This window comes from Brachypodium distachyon, chromosome 1 (assembly GCF_000005505.3).
Source record: "Brachypodium distachyon strain Bd21 chromosome 1, Brachypodium_distachyon_v3.0, whole genome shotgun sequence".
In the NCBI taxonomy this organism is placed as follows: domain Eukaryota; kingdom Viridiplantae; phylum Streptophyta; class Magnoliopsida; order Poales; family Poaceae; genus Brachypodium; species Brachypodium distachyon.
In genome coordinates, this window is record NC_016131.3 from 21292969 (window position 1) to 21317108 (window position 24140).

Here is a 24140-nt window from a genome sequence, read left to right on the forward strand (position 1 = left end):
AGTCAGCTGCTCCCTCCGTTCCATAATTCTTGTCAAAATATTATATGTATGTAGACATTTTTTAAAAATAAAATTCATTTTTGGTAATTTGAGACAAAAATTATGGACGATACTTATCTAGATGTTGGGAGACATGTGTGGTTATTTGATACACCAGATCATGTATGTTTTCCTACATTTTTGAATGAATAAAGCTCGTTGTTCCTCTAAAAAAAAGAGGTACGGTATCTTAGTCTAGATACAACTCTTAGTGTTACCAAGGAGATTCATAATTTCACTATGATAAAACATAATAAATGAGAGTTTGTTTAGATACAACACTGAAGCCGGTTGCAGCGCTCGTCCCTTGCGACTAGTCATTGCCGCCATGTCACCTTGATGGGACGCATAACCCAGGTCATCGTTTTTATCTCTGGCTAAATAATAAATTATCATTAGGATTTTGTGTACCTCTCTCCTCCTGGCCTTCTACGTCGCTCTCTCTCCCACCTTCCCTGCCTCTTTCCCTCACATCTCAAACAAACTTCTTTTCCAGATCTTCCATCCATGGAAACTATAGAGCTTGGGAAATACAAAAACGAATTCGTGATGATTCTTGGAGTATGAGTAAGAGAGCCATTTGAAGATGATAGTCCGTAGAGCACGAATTTTGAAAGAGAAAAAACTCAAAAACTTATCATGGTGACCACGAATTGCAGAAATTGGTGGAGGCTAACCACGAATTGCAAAAATTGGAGCAGCCTATGTTCTCTTTGTCTGTGGGTGAGGCTCTGGTCGTTGTTGCTCTTCTCCTTGTCTGCGTGGCCTGAACATGAGGCACCATCGAGATATGCAATGGGCAGGGGTGACGTGGGGCGCCAAGGGCCTGGTGAGCTGTTGGTGTGAGTTGAAATTTATATATCTGTTAGAGGGTATAAATGTAAAATGTACAAATAATATAAGGCAGAGAACAGAGAACTGGGCAGAGTAGAGGGGTCCAGAAATTTCCCCATTCTTCAGCTTGCTTCCTCTCTGTTCTCCCACTCAATCCACTCAAATCTTCATGTTTTTCGTATGAGAATCAATATGGTATCAGAGCGGATCGATCCTGCGTGATCTTCCCCTGATTCAATCGAGCGCGGCGCTGTGTTGCGTGAGTTGTTGGGTGGTAGAGCTGTTACGGTCAGGTTGTGCTCAGGGAGCCTCCATCGCCGCCGGTGTGGTGCTGTGTCGCCGTCCCGTCCAATTGCAGAGTCTCCTAGGCTCCTAGCGAGGGTTCTATTCTCTGCTGCAGTTGAGCAAGAAGGAGAGCCGAGAGCTTTGGTCTTGTGCTCAAGCAAAAAAGGTTAGTATTGCTAAGTTCTACTGTGAAACTGTTGTGTTGGTCAGCTTGCCGGATTAAATAATACTTTGTGAGTGGTGCACGTGTGTTCCAACCTGCATTTTGTTGTGGTGATCCTTGGCATATTGAGCTTTGGCATAGTTGCGTCCGTGGTGGATTGTTGAAGTAGAAGACCATGGGAGATGGTAGCAAAGATAAATTAGGGGACTCGGGCATGGAGAAGCTGTATGAACTTTTCAGTAAGTTGTTGGAACAACAGCAAGTAAAACCAGTCACTGAGACAGTCAAGTATGCATTGGAACCAAACCCAGTGAAGTTGTCTGGTCCAGGGAACTATGTAAGTTGGGCACGTCATGCTCAATTGATACTAAGTTCCCATGGCTACGAGGACATGCTTACTGGTGATGTAGAAAAGCATAAAATCAGTGATGCTCATACAAAGCAGAATAATGACAGAGTATTAGTATGGCTGTTGGGAAGCATGGAACCAACAGTGCGGCAACAAGTTGAGATAATGTCAACTGTACCTGAGGTGTGGAAGGCTTTGGAGAATCAGTTTGCTGGGAAATCAAACAAAATGCATGCAAATCGCATCCTAGAAGAGCTAACTCACCTGAAGCAAGGCACAAAATCTGTAATAGAATATGCTGGTGAGGCAAAGCGGCTATATAGGGATCTGCATTACTATCATCCTTTTCAGCCTATTGACAAGCAAGATTTACCCATCCATCATAAATGGTTTGAGTCTATTGTGGCCAAACTCTTTCTCGATGGATTGAACAAGGAATTCAATCTTCGCTAGCAGCTCATTTTCTCCCAACCTGAATGGCCCAGTCTCGATGGTACTATTTCTAGTGTACTTGAGGAAGAAACTCGGTTGGGTCAACCTAAGGAGGATGATTTAAAATCTAGAGATGATCGTGCAGCTTTATCTATGCAACATTGTCGTACTCCTATGTCCTTTGGCAAGATAGACAAAAGCAAGCTGTTCTGTGATCATTGTAAAAGAAATGGACACACAAAGGATGTATGTTTTGAGCTGCATGGATATCCATCTTGGTGGGAAAAAGGAAAAACTCGGCCGGGGGGAGTTCAAAGTGTGAATAGGAGGCAAGCTAACCACACTACGTCTCTACGGGAGCCACCAGTGGTAGATGCTCGAATCTTGAGGAGTTCAACTCCAAGCTTAAACTCTCAGAAAGCTTATCTTCCTCTCAGGGTACCTCTAAGGCTGATTCCAGTCTCATCGCCACATCTCATCAAGGTATGGAACTTCATCAAGCCAGTACTACTACCACCAAATCAAAAACTTGGATTATTGATACAGGAGCCAGAAACCATATGACAGGAGGGTCAGACTTGTTTGTTTCATATATACCTTGTTTAGGTAAGGACAAAGTCCGTGTAGCAGATGGATCCATGGCACCTATTGCCGGACGTGGATCTATCAGGTGCACCAAGTCATTGTCCTTATCCCCTGTTCTACATGTTCCCAAATTTCCAGTTAATCTTTTATCAGTTAGCTCTATCAATAAATCTCTTAATTGTAGAAGTTGGTTTGATCCTACTTGTTGTGCTTTTCAGGAGCTAAGGACTGGGAGAATCTTGGGGACTGGGACCGAGCATGATGGACTCTATTATCCTGATGATGGAAGTGATGAAGTGGCTCTTGCATGTTGCTTGTCTCCCTGTCAAGAGTTATTGTTGCATCACCGCAGGCTTGGACATCCTTCTTTTGCTATCTTATCCCGTGTTTATCCTGTTTTATTTAAGTTGTGTCCTAAAGAGACCCTGGTATGTGATGCTTGTGAACTAGCTAAACATACCAGGGGATCTTATCCTAGTATTAGTCTTAGAAGTGAAAAACCATTTGAAAAAATTCACTCTGATGTTTGGGGACCCTGTGAGGTTCACTCAGTTTCTGGACACCGATGGTTTGTGACCTTTATTGATTGCTTTAGTCGCTACACTTGGCTTTATCTTCTAAAGCATAAGAGTGATGTGTTATCAATTTTCAAAGACTTGTGTGCCCTTATTAAAAATCAGCATGGAACCACTGTTAAAATTCTACGTACTAACAATGGTACCGAATATGTTAATCCTGAGTTCGAGTTGTTTCTTGCTTTGAATGGTATTGAACATCAGACATCTTGTGTTAATACACCAGAGCAAAATGGTGTTGCTGAACGTAAAAATAGGCACTTGCTCGAAGTTGCGCGTTCATTAATGTTTACAATGAATGTGCCCAAATTCCTTTGGGGCGAGGCAATTAAAACTGCAACGTACTTGATAAATCGCATGCCTCTTTGTGTTCTAGATTACAAAACTCCTGCCGAATGTCTTCTAAATTCTAATGAATTTGTGGTTCCTCCAAAGGTCTTTGGGAGTGTCTGTTTTGTGCATGATTATAGAAATTCGGTCGGGAAATTAGATCCTCGTGCTCTTAAATGTGTGTTTATGGGTTATTCTCCATCAAAGAAAGGCTATAGATGTTGGTGTCCTTAGCACCGGTTTTTCATGAGCATGGATGTAACTTTCCGTGAAAATGAACCGTATTATGGGTCAAATGTTGGGTCTGGTATTTCCTTGTGTCCACCTGAAGAGCAGCAAGAAAGGGGGAGTGAAGTGCCCGTCCTTGTTCTTGCTCCCACTTCAGGTGATTCTTCATCTACTAATAACACTCAAAATCAAGGGGAGGAAAATGATGGTGTTAGTGATGATAACTCTTGTCATGGAGACGAAGGTGATGCCACAGGGCACTTATCACTTCCATCTCAAGGTGAAGAGTTTCCAATGCATGAGGACCCAGGTACCAATACTATCCGTTCTTCCATAGCTCCTACTATCACTTCAGGGCAAAGTGATAATCAGCCTTCTACTTCTGTAGATAATTTACCTATTGCCTTACGAAAAACAACTAGAACCCGAAACACACCAGGGTATCTTAAAGACTACAAATATGATATAGCCAATTACATCTCCTATGAATATTGTAGTCCATCCCTCCAAAGCTTTATTGCTTCTCTGGATCCTGTTTCCATACCACATGACTGGAAAGTAGCTTTAGAAGACCCAAAATGGAAGGGAGCAATGCTGGATGAGATGAGAGCATTGGAAAAAAAAAACTTGGGAGCTCGTGGATCTACCACCAGGTAAGCAACCAGTGGGATGCAAATGGGTGTTTACTATTAAGCATACACCAGAGGGCAAGATAGATAGATACAAAGCATGCCTTGTAGCCAAGGGGTACACACAGACTTATGGTATAGACTATGAGGAAACCTTTGCACCTGTAGCAAAGATGAACTCTGTGAGGACTCTCATATCTTGTGCTATTAATTTTGATTGGAACATCTACCAGATGGATGTAAAAAATGCATTTCTTCATGGTGATCTTCATGAAGAGGTGTATATGAAAATTCCACCTGGTTTTGATTCCGGCCATAATACAGGAAAAGTACTGCGCCTACATCGTTCCTTGTATGGGCTGAAACAATCACCAAAGGCGTGGTTTGATCATTTCAGACAAGCTATGCTAAAAAGAGGCTATCATCAGAGCAACGCTGACCATACATTATTCTATAAACATTCTAACAACAAGGTTGCAATCCTGATAGTCTATGTAGATGATATTGTGATGACAGGAATTGATATCGATGAAATTGTTGGCCTAAAGCATCATCTCGCGCAGGAGTTCGAAGTGAAGGATTTGGGACATTTGAGGTACTTCCTTGGCATAGAAGTCTTGCGTAGTCCAAAAGGTATTTTTCTAACACAAAGAAAGTATATATTGGACCTGCTCAAAGAAACTAGCATGCACGGTTCAAAACCGGCTGCTATTCCCATGGAACAAAATCACAAATTAAGTAGTGATGCAGGGACTCCGGTCAATAGCGAATGCTACCAAAGACTTGTGGGAAAGTTAATTTATCTTTCCCACACTGTCCTGATATTGCATTTGCTTTGAGTGTCGTGAGTCAATTCATGCATAACCCAAGAACAACTCATCAGGATGCTGTTCAAAGGATCCTACGTTACCTTAAAGGGTGCCCAGAAAAAGGTCTTCTCTATACAAAGGAAGGTACTTTACAAGTTAGGTGCTATACAGATGCAGACTGGGCTGGTTCTCTAGATGATCGGCGATCCACTTCTGGTTATTGTGCATTTGTTGGGAGGAATTTAGTCTCTTGGCGAAGTAAAAAACAAAATGTGGTAGCCAGATCAACTGCTGACGCTGAGTTTCGATCCATGGCACATGGTATATGTGAGCTATTATGGCTGCAGATTCTGCTTGCTGAACTGAGGTTATATCAGAGTAAGCCTTTGATGTTTTATTGTGATAACAAAGCAGCAATTGATATTGCGAATAACCCAGTCCAGCATGATCGTACTAAACATGTTGAAGTTGATCGTCATTTTATCAAAGAAAAAACTGAATAGAGGAGTAATTTGTATGCCATATGTGACATCAACAAGTCAGATAGCAGATGTTCTTACAAAAGGTCTACCAGAAAAATTGTTCTCTATCTTTTGTAGCAAGATGGGTCTATTTGATGTATTTGCCCCATCTTGAGGGGGAGTGTTGGTGTGAGTTGAAATTTATATATCTGTTAGAGGGTCTAAATGTAAAATGTAAAAATAATATAAGGCAGAGAACAGAGAACTGGGCAGAGTAGAGGGGTCCAGAAATTTCCCCATTCTTCAGCTTGCTTCGTCTCTGTTCTCCCACTCAATCCACTCAAATCTTCATGTTTTTCGTATGAGAATCAATATGAGTAGTGGGAAGGGGCGCTGAGGAGATCATCAGCGAGCCATGGTGAGACGTGAGGAATTGGCCAAGAGCGAGAAGGGCGGCGAGGGAGTGGCAGGATGCAATGAATTGGGCAGGAGGAAAATGATGGCGAGCTGATATGGACATGACTACAGTTATCAAACATATTATTTTATTAATTATTATATCATACAAAAATACCACACATTTATTTGTTATACGCAGATATACCGAAAATTTATACAAGCCTCGCGTCAAGATGCGATTTTCAGTTGGAATTAGAAGGCGCTAAAGCATTAGGAAAAACACACGTGCGTGAGTCGTCGTTTCAATTTACTACGCACATATATATTTCTCATATGCAGGATCGCCGAAGACTTATACAAGCCTCGCGTCAAGATGCGACTTTCAGTTTCAGTTGAAGGGATCGAAGAATGGACGAGATGGAACTCACACAGAATAAGAAGACCGAGATCAATGGAAATTAAATCAGCAGCTGGGCAAGCAACAAGCATGATTGACATCAAGCCATCCATGCATGGAAAGTATATATTCCCTTCGTTCCATAATTTTTGTCTCAAATTTGCCTAAAAATGGATGTATCTACTCATAAAAAATATTTAGATACATGTAATAATTCGACAAGAATTATGGAACAGAGGGAATACTAATCAAGGGTAGGCCAGCACATGCCTGCTCAACGATGCGCATGGATCTTCTTCAGGAAATTATCAGGACCAAACAAGGAAGCTGCATGTGTTTCATATATGTGATTTCGTAGCACCTAACGAAATTGCTTCATGCAGCGTCCCTATTGTTCCCTAGAATAAATAGTCATAATTTGCGAGATGTGTAGGTTTACCGTCTTGTCGAATTGTTTAGCTTTGCTACAATATACATCTGCGAGACGTGTAGGTTTACCGTTTTGTTCAGATCATCAGTGGAACCCCAACTTCTCGTGCCTAAATTATTATCTGCAATTTCAGATTGCAATTTATCATAATTTTTGCTGCTTATTCGATTGTCTGCAGGAATTCGAACCTCGTTATTCAGTCGTGCCTACGGCAAGATCAATAACCATCGGAGATTGGTTTAGCAATTGTTTGAGTATATCGTCGAGTACAGTATAGTCGGATCGTCAAGGTCAAAATCCATCAAATCGATATTTATCCCCACTCTCATCGAAAGATCGGGCCACCGGCACATCACAAGTTATGGCAGATTCCATCCCAGGAGAAATATACTGCACTGGATCGAGCAGAATTAATGTTTGCCTTATGTCACGGGGCAAGGATCATCGTTTGCACAAGAACCGGTTCTTCCTTTTTCTTCATTAACTATGGTGCCACATCAGACTTCGTTCTAGGCTCCGGAGCTAAGGGACGAGCGCTAGAAGAGGCCTAAGATACAAACCATTAAATGAATTATATCTAAATATATATTTAATGCGAATGGTAATGTCTAATATACGATGCTTGGCAGTACCCTAATACTGAAGGAGTCATGGGGCCTCGATTGGCCTGTGCAACGAACCGGAGTACTCCTAGACAGCCTGGTTACTAGAGACGCTTGCAACAAAAAATTGGGCCAGTTTTTTTGAGGCTTCTCTAGGAAGCTGGCCTCCCCTAGCTTCCACTAGAAGTCGTGCCCAAAATTTAGTTAGGCTTCCAAATTAGATCAGCCTAAACTAGTTTGGAAACCTAACTAGATTTAGGGAGCGGCTTCTTCAGGAAGCTAGATGAGTGCAGCTTTTCGGAAAAGTCAGTCTTATAAACCGAAAAGAACGCATCCATTAACATTCACCGAGCATCCAACACACAACGTAACATGAAGACACTGAATAGATTATCGTACCACGCAATGCCACAGGCCGGGAAATTAAATCCTGCCAGTTTTGGTCACCCACGCAGTAGCACCCACGTTGATCAAACCGTGAACTAGCCATGCAAACGCCCACCGTCGTCTCACACTTCTAGTTCATTTCTCAAATCTTCTATTCAAAATTTAAATAGGAGAACTAGAAACCGAACTTTCGCCGGCTACGGTTTACATCCCTACCGTGAACCAGCGATCGATCGATCGATCGAACCAAAAGCCAACTACCGGTTGGTACATACGCGCGCGATGCATGCAGCGAGATGGGGTATTCAGATCTATAGCTAGGTAGTCCATGAAACGATAATAATCCAGCCATTATCCTCTCATGTATGCATGCACTCATCGACCTAGCTAGATCCCTGCCATTTTTTATCCTTATCTTTGTTGTGAGAAGCAAAATGGTGCGGGAGAAGAAGAATGCTTGTTCAGTGTACGGTAATTAAGGCCAAGGAACAGCTATGCTGCAGTTTGTATGGATTTTTGTTGAGTTCAGTGTGTCACAGATTTTTATACAAATTGACGTCACTTATTTCAGAATGGAGGGAGTAATGATCCTGGAACCATGTGTGGAGAGTGTATTTTTACCGTCCCAGAATTACCGTGCGTACAATCCTTCGGCGTTGGAACTTTATCGGATACTCAACACTGATGTGATGGGTGGCCCTTCTCTTATTCATCATACGAAAATCAGATACTCCCTCCATCCAACAAAAGATGTCTCGATTTGAATGTATCTATACACTAAGTCATGTCTAGATACATCCAAATTTTGATAAACTTGAGACATCCTTTATTGGACGGAGGAAGTACAAACGTCGAATGTGTAGCGGTACAACTAATTCATTGTCCCTGAGTGAGAAGGCCGTTATGTTATGTTAAGATGAAATACTCATACCAATGTAAAATGCTCGTAGTAAGATAAAATGACTCGATATAAACAAAAATTAATGTCAATTTGAAAACCCAGAGAAACAAAGTAAACAACCTACGAGAGAGAAGAAACAAAGCCTTGTAATATCGAACTTCCAACATACAGATAATGGACTCGTAGACCCAAACGAAAAAATACGTCATGCAAAAATACGCATTCCGTTTCACAAAGATTGACACGATTTTAAACTGGAACCAAGTATAGTTAGCCAATCTTTTATGGGACAATGCCCAGCAAATTCGCAGTCCGTGGCTGAGAAAGCCCCGGTGAATCGATCGAGATGTCGGCTACCATGTGCGGATCGAACAGTAGAAAAACATTGACTTCGTCGGCGGGAGATTGGGTGAACACTCAAGCGCGCGCGGTTAATCAACTGCACTTGCCGTCATTTCTCCTTCTTTCTCTCGTACGCAACCGCACAAAAAGAACAAAAAAAGATTTTATTAGTTTGTCTGAGCGAGCTGATTCAGATCGAACTCTTGTTAATACACGAACGAGCTAAATTGTTCTTCAGATGGAATGTGTGCTAATTTAGTTAAGCTTATCCATGCATGAATCCATCCAGCTCAGAAGCCACTTCTCGCAGTGAAGTCAGATGCCTCTCCCTGCGTGCAGCACATGCTATCCTCGCTGTACTAGTAGCTTATGTTAATCAGGTCCCCTGAATTTCAGACTTGATCATGTAGTTTATAACAGAAAGTCAGAGCAGCTGAGTTGTGCTCGCATGTTCCCCACGGGCCACATCTCCGGGATAACATGCGCCGCCTGATTAACAAATTGCAGGCAAGACGAACCCTGTCAAATTCTTGTTCCCCTGCACGCACGACGGCACGACGTACTTCCGCTGGTATAAATGGACGTGCCGAGGAGCAGCGTCTCCACACCTCACATTCTCACAACTGCAGCACGCTTGCATCAGTCATCAGTGAGATAATTAATGGCGAGTGATAGTAGGGTTGCGATGATGTGGTGCGTGCTGGTTCTGGTACTGCAGTCTGCAGGCGGCGGCGACATGCCATGCCGCCGGGAGGAGCAGCCGGAAGGGGAGCGGCGAGCTCAGGGTCGGCTACCACAAGCGCAGCTGTCCGCCGGCGGAGTACATTGTTCGGGCCGTGGTCGGCAAGGCCCTCTACGCGAACCCGGGCCTCGGCGCGGGCCTGATCCGCATGGCCTTCCACGACTGCTTCGTCCACGGCTGCGACGGGTTGGTACTTCTCGACCCAACGCCAGCCAACCCACGGCCCTAGAAGGTCGGCCCGCCAAACTTCCCGAGCCTCCGGGGCTTCGAGGTGATCGACGAAGCCAAGTCCATCCTCGAGCGCGCGTGCCCGGGCGTCGTCTCCTGCGCCGACACGCTCGCCTTCGCCGCCCGCGACTCCGCTTACTTCCTCAGCCGCTCCAGGATCAACTACGCGATCCCGTCGGGTCGCTTCGACGGCAACGTGTCCCTGGAATCCGAGGCGCTCGAGTTCCTCCCGCCGCCGTCCTTCAACCTGTCGCAGCTCGTGGCCAGCTTCGAGGCCAAGAAGCTCGACGCGGACGACCTCGTGGTGCTCTCCGGCGCGCACACCATCGGCGTCTCCCACTGCTCGTCCTTCACCGACCGCCTCCCGCCTAATAACACTTCCGACATGAACCCGAGGCTGGCCACGCTGCTGCAGGGCCAGTGCCCGGCGAATCCGAACTTCACGGACGACACGGTGGTGCAGGACGTCGTGACCCCGAAGCTCATGGACAGTCAATACTACAGGAACGTGCTGAAGAAGGACGTGCTGTTTAGGTATGACGCCGCGCTGCTGGAGTCGCGGCGGACGGCGAGGAAGGTGCTGCAGAACGCGTTCGTCCGCGGGAGGTGGGAGAGAGGAAGTTTGCGACGGCCATGGTCAAGATGTCCGGGATCGAGCTCAAGACCGCCGCCAATGGCGAGATCAGGAGAATGTGCAGGGTCGTCAACAGCTAATTGGGTTGCCGCTTGCCGCTTGGCCATCAGTTTGAAGTTAACGGTCGATCGAACGTGCACTCTGCTGCTGCCTTTTAGGTTTCTTCTTCAGTTCTCTGTTATGTTTTGCATTGCAGTCGTCCTTGTTGATTAATTCCTTGAATTTTCGTTACTTTTGTCTCTTCCGTTGAATTAAAAGTAGTTGATCACCGTTGCGGCAAAACAAACTGACCGTTGCGTTTGCCATGAGTAGAGCTTGAAAACTTCTTTTTTCCAAAAAGAGAAGCCTCGGCCTCTACGTCAAGCGATAGCGATGCACACAACTACTTATTTTTTTGCAGATCAAAAGTTTAGAACTCATGAGTTAGAGAGCGCAGAAACAAAAATCAGGCAATTGAAAAAGACTAACACAGCCAGTGTATGCATCGAGTATTCTAATAGCAGGAAGCGACAGCCTCCATATAGGGTTCGATCTCTGTGCTTATTGTGTTAGTCCCTAAATCGACTTACTAGCACACACAGTTCAAGATGAAATATCGAAAAATAAAGGTCAAGTAATTTATTGCATCGTCTTTATCCAGAACTTTAAAGTACTTATAACTTCGCATAACCACACGGCTTAGCATTTAAAATAACATAAATTGTTTGACAGCGGAAAACGAAGAAAATACGAGCCCATTCAACACCACAGAGAGAGCATGTTGGAATGCAGGCTCGTGACCCAACACAAAGTAACCTTACTCATCGTCAGAATTACTTGCAACATTTAAAAGGTTGCAGCCACTAGGAGTCAACACATTGAATGTATTGGCAAGTTCACCGAGTATTATAACAATACCTAACAAATATATGCAGTATTGGCTAAGTTTTGTGAGCAGTTTCTCGGCCCCAACGACCCCCAGAGTCTAAAGGCCAGTTTTGTCGATTTATTTTTTCATGCACAAGGAAGCATCACTTGGGTAAGAGGCGTTACTCATCTTTTAAGAGAAATATGGTACGCCGAGGAGCCAGATAGCCCTATAAGCGATTCGGAGATTCGTTTTTTACGTAGCTGACTCCCCGCAAGGGTTTAGGCTTTTTGGCGTGGAAGCATAACATAATTTTATCCTATTACAATTTATGTTAAGGCAAAATTTATCTATTGGACACCGGGTAGACACACCGATGCTCCTATTAATCTATTAGACACTGGGTAGACACACCGATGCTTCTATTAATCTATTGGACACCAGGTAGACACATCGATGCTCCTATCCCAAGTTCAACCCATTAATTTTATTATGAAGTTTGAATGAGCGAGACCGTCCTTACAGTTCCCAAATCTAACTGCTCATAATTGTCCATATCGGGGACATGAGTAAGTACTTAGTTTGACACTCTCGAGAGGGGGTACACTTTACCCACAAGAAACCGACGGTTAATCCATTGTTGTCCTCTGGGTAGAGTAGCAACGGCGTCGATTACGAGATTTTCAGAAGTAATTCCCTAGACCACGAAAGAATCACGCTCCCACCTACACGGATATATCAATAAAATTCTTCAGGCCTAGGTTCATATGACTTACTCTATTCTCGTTAGAGCCCATTTAGCATGTGGTTGTACTGGAAGCAAATAAACAGGAACCTAGTCCAGTCTCTGGTTACTCTAGGTGGCATTCCACAGTTGCGACGTAGGCGCTCCCATAGATATGGAGAGACGGCACATAGAAATGGACCTGACGTCGCATACGCCCGAAATACTCAAAGCCGCCCACCCAGGATGATTCATTGTTAGTTGTTTTAGCCATACCTCAAAAATAACTTTTACGACAACAATATTTTAGAATGAAGTGGTTCCCTCCCACGTATATTTACATAGCATGGCTAAGCGTAACTACTCGCGATGGCTACTGGTAGAGATATGATGGCAAGGAAAATTTATTCTACTAGGACAACATAGCTAGCATAAATACAATAATTTAATCCTAATGCATTCTACAAAGAACAGTAATGCATAAAGATTTAAATTAAGTGCAATAATAGGAATTCATGATCAAGGTGAAACTTGCCTTGTCTGTTCTCACACTCCTCACAATGACAGGGTTCGCACTCCAAACAATCTAACAAACAATCGTATAGCAACAATAAACAACCACACCAAACACGAAACATTCAAGGAAATGTGCCATGATGCTATGCACATGATGCAACTCCTATTTTGGTTCTCTGTTTTCTTTAACTTGTCCACTGATTGAAACCATCTGGTGAAATATTAAGATAATGTTTATGGTGTAAGCAAGGAAAAGCTTAAACAATGTCAGTTTAGTCCATTTGAAAGCATAGAACAAGATAATTTTGGTGATATATGCATTTTTATACAAAAACATTTTCTTACATGGTTCCACTGGATAGAGGGTACAACTAGGTAATTTTATAAGTGGACAATTAGTCCAAAATGGTTTTAAGTCAATTTTTGTGGCATAAAATCCAGAGTTGAGCATCATGTAATTTGGTCCTGTTCCAGTTGATCAAAACCGAAAATAAACTGTGCCAAAAGATTTTACATGTCATGAGGATTCCAAAAAGGTGCAGTTCATCAAATTCGGCCAACGGTTCAAAAGTTACCATTTAATTCGTCCGGGAATAAATTCTACATTTTATTACATGACACGTGGCGTCCTGTGATTCGTCGGTACCGGTTCGGGGTAAAAATTAAAACGCGACCGTCGGATCTCATTTAAATGAGATGAACGGTCGAGATCAAAGGATACCCCTTCGATCAAAGCTTCTAATCTCAGTCGTTGGCTGAGATCCTTTGGCTGGGAGGCGTTGGGCTCACCTCCGGTGGCCTAGGGTTCCGACAGTGGTTCGGGCGGGCGGCGGGCGCGCGGCGCGTGGGCGTTCCGGTGCTCCTCGGACTCCGGGGAAGCGTCGGTGAGGGGCAGTGCGGCGAGACGAAGATGATGACGGGGGTGGCTTGCTCCGAAGATGACGGGGACAGCGCCTAGCTCCTCGGGACGGCGGCGGCAGCGATGGCGGCTTCGGGGGGACGGCGACGAGGCGCTACGGTGCACAAAAAGGCAAACGGTCCGCGTCAAAAGATGCACAAGGACGAGAGGAAATGAAAGGAAATGGGGGTCGGGTCGATGGCTCACCGGCTCGTCGACGGCAACCGAAGGAACGACGGTGGCAGTAGCGACTCTGGTTAGAAATTACGGCGGCGTGGGCGCGAGGTTGGCGAGGGTGAGCGGGGGAAAATGGAGAGGGGGAGGTGAGCTTTATAGTGACGCGCGGGGTCTTAAAGATGGGGCTTCAAGGCGCCCTAAATCGCGTCTTGAAGATACGACATAAAGGCGAGGCTGGCGCTAGATTCCCGACCGAAGGTGGAAGACGACTGACAGGTGGGCCCCACCTGTCAGTGACCGTTGGTTCGCGGTCGGGCGAGCGCGCGCGCGGGCGCGGGAGTAGGTGGGCCGGTTCGGCCCAAGTTGGCCGGGCCAGTCCGTTTTCTTTTTTTTTTCTTTTTTTCCTTTTCTGTTTTTCCTGTATATCTTTTGATTTTAAACTCCAAATCCAACCAAATCGAGGCCAGTAAATTTGTAAAATCATATTTTCATATGATTCAACTCCTGGGACTGAATTTTCTTCAAAATAAAATATTCAAAAATACTTTCGCCTATATAATTGCCTTTAGGGCAATATTTCTAATAGCATAAAAATAGTTTTTCAACTCCAAATTAAATACCAAAAATTATGGGGTAGCTTATCTATTGCAGTAAACCCCTTTCTATTGCCAAAATCCTATAGGTTTTTGAAAATCCCAAATAGGTGTAAGGTAGGATTCAAATAACAAAAGCCTTGATCAAGAGGTTTAAATTTTAAAACTTTGGTTTTAGAGTGCTCAATATGCGTAAGTGGTATGATGCTCATGAGTGCAAATGCATGATGCAAGGTTTGGAAAAATTGGGATGTTACATAGCAAGCGGTCAGCGAGCACGTGAATATATTCCAAGCGACCATGTCCAACTAATTGCATCAAAAAACTGAATGATCTCGTTGCTCCACCGAGAGGAGGAAGGACGTCAGATGAATCCACTAGGTAGTCTTGAAGACAAGCGGGGAAAATTGAGGACTTCTAGCATGATTAAAACAATATCATTTATGCAATTCCAAAACGCGCAACATTTCTTACTCCCACCAAATCCCATCTGAACATGAGCCTTAAATCGTTTACCTAGAATGTTAAGTCAAATCCCAAACATTTTTGTGATGCTCATAGGAGGAGATTAAAAATGATATAGACTATCCGCCAAATAAGACGAGCAAGAGGACACGAGAGAATAAGATGTTAGATATTCTCATCGAAGTCATAAAAACAACATTTCTTACTCCCACCTCAATTCCGTTTAGTCAGGTTATCTTTGGTTAAAATAACATTGTGGTTGAGGAACCACATAAAGATTTTAATCTTCTACGAGACTTTCAGCTTCCAGATATATTTCCACAAGAACATTGTATGCCCTTCCATCTTAGATTTTACAGAGAAGACACTCGAGAAATTAATCCGCCAAACAAACCTATCTGGCACCGAATTAAGTTGAACAATCATCATCTAATGCTGGAATAAGTGCAACCAACATGTTCACTTGTGACCAGTTAAGTTCTGTCTGAACTGAATAGTCAGAGGAACCGTCACAAAGACTGTAGCAACAAAAACGTCTGCTATACGATCCTATATAACGATGGATACTGATGGGCGAGAGGAGAATCGCCAAACCAGATATCTCCTTAGAGTCGTATGTCCGTCCCATCGCCAAGGACAAACATAACCTGACTAAAAAACTCTTCTTTGACTCTCAAGATACCTTCCCAAAAAGGGGAGTTAGAATGTTGAATTTTGACCCACGAAAGGGTGTTGGAATGCAGGTATTTATTATATAACTAGATGATTCCCCGCGCGTTGTCGCAGAAAACTGTTTAGGAATATGAATACATCGATTAGCTTAGGCCATGGTATATGCTTGGGGGGCAAAAGACAGATAAAAACATATGGAAAAATATATGCCATTTTCCGTGATCTTTAATTAGCATTAACCAATAATTGTCAGCAATTTTAAGTGGTGTAACAACAGAAGACTGAATATAATTTCACACGTTGAAAATATTTCAGACACCCTCTATATTTTCTTCCCATTGACGAAATGATCCAACTTCAAATACAATTAGAATTTTGAGGGATCAAACTTTAGTAGTACATGAATTATGGTGGTCAGTAAACCTGCCATTAACCAAATGATCGAACTTAAAATACAATTCAGATTGGAATAGAAACTCCTTGTTTCATGTTGTGTTCTCAGACTTTGGTGTATGAAGTATGAGTCAGTACGCATGTTACTTTCTGCACTAACCTGATACAAAGAAATATAGTTGGTGTATTCCCATGGATATTTCCTTTTTATTAGCTTATGCCCTTAAGCATTCCATGAGTAATATGCCATCAGCTCATCATGGTGTCGTGATTAAAAAGTCTCCAGATCATTATACCTGGATCGTGATCTCCCTTCAGGTCAAGAGGAAGCAGCAGAAACAACGCATAGTTGTAACTCCATATTGCCATTTCCTGCAAGCACAAAAGAGGCATGATACTAAGAGATATATTTCCATGTGCAGGCAAGGATATTAATTCGTCTATTTTCACAGCACTGAGTACGGAACTATATGATTCAGCATGTAATTCAGATTTCAAAACAGGTTAGGCTTGCCAAATAACTTACTCTCCCGTGCAGCCAAACCTGGAGACTGGAGTGGAAATCTGTACCGTATCAACAGCAAACGCGATTAGCGCGCCTTGTTCGCTGCAGCATCGCGACCTGCCCTGAAATCCTGAATGCACCCCCGAACGCCGAGTACACCACCTGCAACTGCGAGTTAGGAGACGGATCGTTAATCCCGCGCCGTCCCGTCCCTGTGGTGCCGTGCAGCATTTCGTCGAACATAGCGTCGGCATCATGGCGCGCATCATGCTTCCTTGCCTCCGGTGGAATGTGCCGCCTCCGCCCACGCCGCCCCTTCACAGCCTCTACCGCCTAGATGTTGCGCTCCCGAGGACCCCTGCAATGCAAGGATGCAACCCCGCGAAGCTTCCTGCTCCTTCGCCTGGGAGCTCCGCGCCCGGAGCCTCCTCGTCGTCGGCCCTTCTCCAAGCAGATCGAGGATGCAAGTAGAGCCCTGTCTTTAAAAAGGGCAAGTTGGCTCCTCAATTGATTCCTAGAATTCATCTTCGGTTTCAGGTGCATTAATGTGTGGTGGAGGGAGATGAATCGGGCTGGCACCGAGGAGGAACCGTGGAAGTCGATTAGGCTACATGTCTTGATGATCAAGGCGCGCACGGTCGCTTATTTTTTATTTATTTTTTGAGAATCACGCGCACGGTCGTTTGGGAGGGCACAGGGCAGGGAGCAGCCCGCAGGAGGGCGACTCTCTCTGTAGGGCTGGTGCACAGCGCAGGGGACGGCGGACCGAGGCTTTTGTTTCTCGTCGGTACGACTACTGCGCAGGTGGGCTGCGAGCTTGGCCCAGATTTTGTGGACTTTTTTCCTGGGCCCTTGCGAAGCGGGAACGGGTACGACTGGGCCCTAACGAAACAGGAGCGGTGGGTGCGACTGCCTCGAGAGCGGCACGGCAGCGGGAACGTTGTGCCGGGGAGCGAAGCGCACGGGGAAAGGAGGTGACGTGGCATGCTGACGTGGCAGCACACTAAATTATAGTGGGCTTCAATTTTATAGAGTTTATAGATAACTCTTGTCACGTACCATCATCATTTAAGAGTTTACTCATCCATATAAGAACACTTGTCACGTATCATCATCATTTAAGAGTTTACTCCGCGAGTTGCTGAGTAAGCACTTATTTTTAATCTCCAGAAGCTGTATTTGCGCTTTTGCTCGTTAGATTGCCAAACGAAACGGGTTGATGGGTTGTCTTGCCTAATGTATCACAAAACCATACCTTGTTTCTTTGTACTACCGTATGTCTCATAGTTGGCCTAATTTGTACACGTATCTAGAGTTCTAAAATGAAAGCTAAAGTCAGAAAATAAATGAGCAATGTAAGACACACTTTTTACAATAAAAGAAAGCTCAGTGCTATAATAAGCAATCGCCACTCTTTCATTTTCGTTCTGGTGATCATCTTGTTTATTGCTGGGTCGACGTGACCTGACTCAATCGAGCCGGCTCTGCTTCATGAGGGCGACAGATAAGGTTGTGAATAAACTTTGACGTCTTGATGCCATTTGTCAACAGTGTTAAACTCCATGTGTTGTTCTTTTGAGGTCACTGTACGTTCACATCAGCTTCCAAACTTTTCCTCTTCTCTAAGCATGCACATCGCCGTTCCTTTTTAAACGGATCTTAATTCTTAACCACTAATCTTATTTGGTGCAGATCACGTACATGGTCTCTCCGTTTTCAATCTGTACTCGATGCCGTAGCCGTGATGGTTGACTTTGGTTGTCAGTTTCTTGAAACCCACAAGAGTAAGAAGTTGAAATGATGAAACGTTAGGAGGATCTTCTCGACAGAACTAACAAAGGCATTAATTGGTGCAAGATTCCAGTAAGCAGACCATACACATGCATTTTTATCATATTCATGTGTTGTTTCTATTTCTATGTTTAATTTTAGAATTCTCAGAATCAAAGAGGTCTTAAAAGCATTGCTTCTGCTCCATTTTATTTGACGCACTACTAGTACTTATTCCACCTAAACACATACATAACACAATATCTTCCTGTTCCTCGCAATCATGCAGTCCATGTTAGGATTGTTTTGTCTATGGGAACCTCGTCGCCTTCTCCCAAAAAAAAAAGCAATAATGAATGTAAGAGAGAAAGCTCTTTGCTTTGATAAGCAATTTGGAATCCTTCTTTTTCTTTTGCAAGAATGTCTAATCTTTTTTTTTATTGACGATCTTGACCTTTGGTGGCAGTTTGTGAGAGGGCAGTCATTTTTGTTTAATGCTGGAAGACGCCTCTGAGGTCACCTTACATTTTACCAATTCTACATGAGGATGACAACTCTGTGAATAAATATGACACATTGATGCCATGTGTCAACAACGTGATCAACTACAACTTATGCTTTCAATTGAAACGTTTGTTTATTGGGGATGCTTGAATCAATTCAAGGGTTCCACTGAACCTTCTGATTTTCCAATGATCGTTTCTGGTACAGTCTCTTTTAGTCCATTTTCCTTGTGCAGCAGTCAGGGTACTGTTTAAACTGTCTAAAACATCATCCAGCCTTCAAAAATTTCAAACTTTTCAATATCTTCTCGAACATCCTCTGTTTTTCTTATTTAGTTGACGCGATCGAGTTAGCTGTTAGCGAAGGAAACGGAGCAGGAGCGTGGCGAATTTCAGTTTTCCAATGGTATGGTCAGCTATTTTAGGAGTAGAAAAAAAGGATGGTGCCCAGAGAAAGATCCATATGACATAATGTGTTTCAGAAAGATCGTACTCAACCAGGACAAAATTGTGAGCATGAGTTAGATCCCAAATCTGCTTTCTCATCCGTCGTTAACCAAATGGAACACATTTTGTTGCTTGATCACTCTCTTTTTGTTTCGCGCACGCGCAGTCGCCGCAAAACACATGTCCTATCCAGTAGGTAGTAGGTAAGCTAACCGTGAATTTGCTGCGGCCGTTTTGTTCATAGATCTTGCAGAAAAATAACATAGAGTCGAGATTTGGAACTTAATTGGAGGCATAAGATCCAGGAACTCATCAGTGGAGGTTGAGTAAAGATTTTCTATATAAACATAGACAGGCCAAACCATTAACCATACATACTTACATAACCGAAGATTTCCATCGACTTGTCAGTGACTAACAAGGCAGGATTCCAGAGAAAAAGGAAGGAAGGCATAAAACACAAGCCCGGAAGCAGGAGGTAGAATTGCTGATCTGCTCCATTTTACATACTAGTGGGCAAAACCAAATCTGCTTGCTGTTGTTAGCCATTTCTCAGGCCGGCATGCAGATTTGGTTAATTTCTTCGAGATGCGAGAAGCTCTTTCAGAAGAAAAGAAACAAGAAGACGAGATCGATCGAGTCAACAAGAGGCTTTCACAGGATCGATCAAGAACGAGGAGAGCCGAGCCTGGCGATGTTCCTGAGGTGCTTGTGCACGCTCCGGCAGACCCGGAGCCTGAAGCTCCGGACGGCGAGCCGGAGCCTCTTCAGCCGCACGCCGATCCTCGCCCTGCACGCGCCGCCCCTCGCGAATGCAGCCGCCGGCCGCCTCGTTGCCGGCGGCCGCCGCCCGTCGTCGAGCAGCTTGTGGATGAGGAACTGCGCCTTCCAGTGCCGCGCCTCTTCGGCGTCCACCTTGTCCACCTTCGCGTAGGCCGTGGGCGCCGCCCTCAGCAGCAGCATCCTTCCTGCCTGCGACCTTGTTGGAAGAGGAAGGAAGAGGAGATGGATTTGTGCTGCTACGATCGATCTCCTCGCTCGCAGCTGGATGCGTGTTGGAAGCTGGCCCTGCAGGGTCGTGTGCACATGTCTTGTGTTATATAGGCAAGAGGCGACGGATGGTGCTGTCCTCAGGCGTGCCGGCAGGCCGGGCAGGCTGGTTCTGGCTCTGTATTTTCTGCGGTATTATTGATGAGATCACCAGAGTATTAAAGTTGGGCAGGCCGTGTCAATGTTTATGATCACCGGAGGAGGATGACATGACAGTAGTACTACTTGAGACGCCAGATAAATTGCATCCTGCTCTTTTTTTTGCCTTTTAAAGAGAGTGAGCAGCACAGGAAATCTGTGGGTTCAAAAAGTTGCCGGTTGTGAAAAATTAATGGATGCCAGATTATAGACCGCCATGCGGGACGAGTTTAATTTAATGTGAAATGTATATATACTGATGGCAATTCGTTTCCTACCCGGATTTTTTTCTTTCTTCTCGTCAATGTCTCAACCAAAAACTGGTCTCAAAGATGCCCTTCTTTTACTTTTAGTCGCCATGCATGTCAACATAGTTCTGCTTTGGTGCAAGTCAACTGATAAAGAAGGCATAACTCAGGAGCTAGGCCGGCCTGCACCAGATGCCTCACTCCAAGCCTGCGTTTTAGAAGCATCGAAGGTCAGCTTCTGACTTTTCTGTGGTTATGAAGAACCAGCAGAGGCGTCATCTTATATATATATTTTTAGTTTAAATTCAAGCAAGTCCAGAGTTTGTGGAGTCCGCAAATTATTTCTATAGAAAAAAAATCTTGTTCTAAAAACACAGAATTACAATGGTCGATCCAATTTGAACCCTGAACTATATTAAACTGTCGACATATAACCTTTTTTTGCGCCAGGTCGACATATAACCCAGACTTTCTAAAACCGTTTACTTAGACGCTAACACGGTTTTGGATACTGGTTTCAGATCTCAAGGTTTCAAGAAAAAATGTGAAAAAAACATAGGTGCAGAAAATGCTACTCCCTTCGATACATATTAGTTGTACTAAACCAACGACAAGTAATATTGATCCGAGAAAATAGCACACATAATGGTTAGATGACGGTGGGTCCAGCGCAAGGTCGTATATAATTTTGATTTTTTCCCCCAGCCCTTTGGACTGGAATTCCAAGGCAAGTATTTGAAAAGGTAGCTGCTCTGTTTGGAACCAGGACCATGGTAATTTCTAAAAATTTAGGGAATTTTATTTATCAAAACAGAACCGGTACATTGCATATACATTGCCCACGACTTCTTATTTATAAATGCATATAATCGCAGTTCAGCATTTCATTTGCCAACCTAACATTTGGAATGACGTGCAACGTGCCTGTACTCAAGGCTGTGAAGTGTCCGAAAAATGTGTTGTCGTTTCCATTTTCTGGAAAGTGAATAGCCGTCCCTCTGGATCTGACGGTTAGTACATCAGAACAGGCAAACCTTAGTTTCCAAGGAGCAAAAGTTGACCGGGTTTTACCCCCTAAAATACATAGGTATGGCCGTTTGATCTGGTCAGAAAAGAAATATTCTCCCTGGATGCTGATACTGCCTTCACGTGCTATTCATTTGATAATTTTAGCTTGAGCAAGTTCCAAAAGACGAGACAAGCTTTCTTGCCCGCTTGTCTTTTCAACTGATGCTTCTGGTCACGAAAAGAACGTAAAGATTGCCACGTTAGAAATGCGGTAATCTTGCACGGATTTGGACGAATGATGTTTTTTGAGTGAAGACACAAAAGTCATTTTCATCAATTCTGCAGGCAACAAAGCTGTAAAGAACATGATTGTGGCCCTACACCTACACTAGATTTTATTAAGTACAAAAAGGCGAGATTAAAATTTTCAGAAAATTATGTGAATAATGTCATTTGTGGATTATTTTTGTTTTAAGATGTATTCAAACATCTATAGAAATACAAGTGTAACCAAAAGCCTCAGATCATTTTTTTTCTATGTGCCCATATTATACACTGCTAGCTATAACAAATTTGTGAAAATTACTACCTCGGATCCTAAATTGTTGTCGTGGTTTTAATTCAAATTTGTATTAAAACCACGACAAGAATTTAGGATCGGAGGGAGCACTTTACTTCGTGAAAGACATCAGTATGGAAAGGATATATGCTTGTTTGAATACATCATTTTGGTCTGGAATTCATCATTGATTCCCGAAACCAACATGTTTGGTTGGCATGGAATTGGGTATAGAAATTCAATCTGGAAACCTCAATTCCATTCTAAAATGCATCATTTCTCCGGATTTGCTCTCATTTTACAAATCCATGTAACACACAAACATGGTTTTTAAATTTGGGATTCAAATTCAACCAAATAAAATCCTACTCCCTCTGATCCATAATAAGTGTTTCAGACTTAGTACAGCTTTGTAATAAGTTAGTACAAAATCTGAGACAATTGAAACTGAAGGGCCGTCTCGGACTTTGGGCAGAAATAATATACCGCTTTACTATTTTTACAAGACAAAAGTATATTTTCCATCCCCAACTTAACAAAAAGACAAGTACATGAATTTCCCTCCTCCTTTTCATATACTTATTCCTCCAACGTTCAAAACCAAAAAATAATAGTCCCTTGTCCCTTGTCACTCGCCAAGTAGATATCCAGGTAAATCAGCTCCTGCTTAATATGAGACGGAGGGAGTACTTGATTTGAAATCGTGTCGTGCATCCCAATGGTTGTACTGCCTGTTCTCGAATGGTGCAGGGTCTAAAAAAGAAATTGATGCCAACTTGACAGGTGATCTAGCAACTCCTAAACCAGAACGATGCAATGTCCATAGTAATACCGCTTCAAGGCCGATGGGGAACTATTAGTGTCTATTTTCGATAGTTGGGAATGAAAAATACACGAAAATGTTAAAAATCCATTTGCATATGTTGGTGACGAAAAATGTGCCCTCTCTTTCTTTACAAGTGCATTTTTTACACAAAGAATCATCCTTTTAATTTGGTGTCCACATCTTTGATGCACATAGCCATATATATTCAATTTAATCGAGCCTGAAATAGTATACATGAGAGAAAAGAGATGTCTAACAAAGAGCATCCCAACACAGACGGTGCAATTACCCGCACGAGCAGAGGACCCAGTAGGGCAAGGTAGGGCGGCCGCCCTACCTTGATTGCCTCAGTTATGAATTGGGGAAGATGAAACGGGGAGCTAAAGGGCGGAATCCGTTCATGGGGTGATGGGAGGAGAAACAGTCGGGAGAGAGAGAAATTCCAAGGGGAGATCAACCTGCGGTGAAGGCGCTCGCGCAAGGAGAAAGACGAGCCACCACGGAGCGAGGAGGAAGAAAATCCAGGAGACCTGATTTGGTCTAGTTGTCCATCGAGTTAGACTAGGGGGGGGTTTGTTCTTTAACCCCATCTTTAACGAGTTGGGGCAGAGGGAGGGAGAGATGTATTAGCTAGCCAACAGCTCGCTTCGCTACTGACCGGCTTAGCCCGGCCCTCAAACTCACATATAAACAGGTCGTGCCGTGCCGGCACGCTAAGGCGAAAGGCACGGCTAGGCATGACCCATGTGAAAAAGAACTTAGTCGCATAATTCATCTTATATATGTAAATAAGAATTTGTCTTTTGCTTGCACTTGTCTATTTTCCTCGTCCTTTTAACCACGACTGATTAAGTGTTTTCTCGTAGGACACCATCTTAATTATTTTGGCTATATACAGTTGATGTCCATGCATGATTGCTCCCTATTGCCTTAATTTTCTTTCTTTTACCCGCATTTTTTGCTTAATGAAAATAGAGAATTATTATCACGTGGCGATTTTTCTTTAGCTAAGTTATAAAA

General features: G+C 43.6%; 1 protein-coding gene, 1 long non-coding RNA gene, 1 other non-coding gene and 1 pseudogene across 3 annotated transcripts; 2 read left to right on the forward strand and 2 right to left on the reverse strand.

Moving 5' to 3' along the window:
- The first annotated feature begins 984 nt into the window (after positions 1-984).
- On the forward strand, positions 985-3340 carry LOC112270011. Its single transcript, XR_002962283.1, has 2 exons — positions 985-1324; positions 2906-3340. It is a non-coding gene; the product is annotated as an uncharacterized LOC112270011 (long non-coding RNA).
- A 6535-nt stretch (positions 3341-9875) lies between these two features.
- On the forward strand, positions 9876-11086 carry LOC100835675 (annotated as a pseudogene).
- An 8521-nt stretch (positions 11087-19607) lies between these two features.
- Positions 19608-20456, reverse strand: LOC100822203. The gene has a single exon (XM_010239407.2). It carries the CDS (start codon positions 20252-20254, stop codon positions 19958-19960), a length of 297 nt encoding a protein of 98 aa, XP_010237709.1. The 5' UTR covers positions 20255-20456; the 3' UTR covers positions 19608-19957.
- Positions 20457-21287: 831 nt separating this feature from the next.
- On the reverse strand, positions 21288-21374 carry MIR7714 (microRNA MIR7714). Its single transcript, NR_126994.1, has one exon. It is a non-coding gene; the product is annotated as a microRNA MIR7714 (primary transcript).
- Positions 21375-24140: the final 2766 nt, after the last annotated feature.

Bases quoted from the DNA above. Each gene is read 5' to 3' on its own strand.
- LOC100822203 (XM_010239407.2), bottom strand. From the start codon at position 20,254: ATGCTGCTGCTGAGGGCGGCGCCCACGGCCTACGCGAAGGTGGACAAG.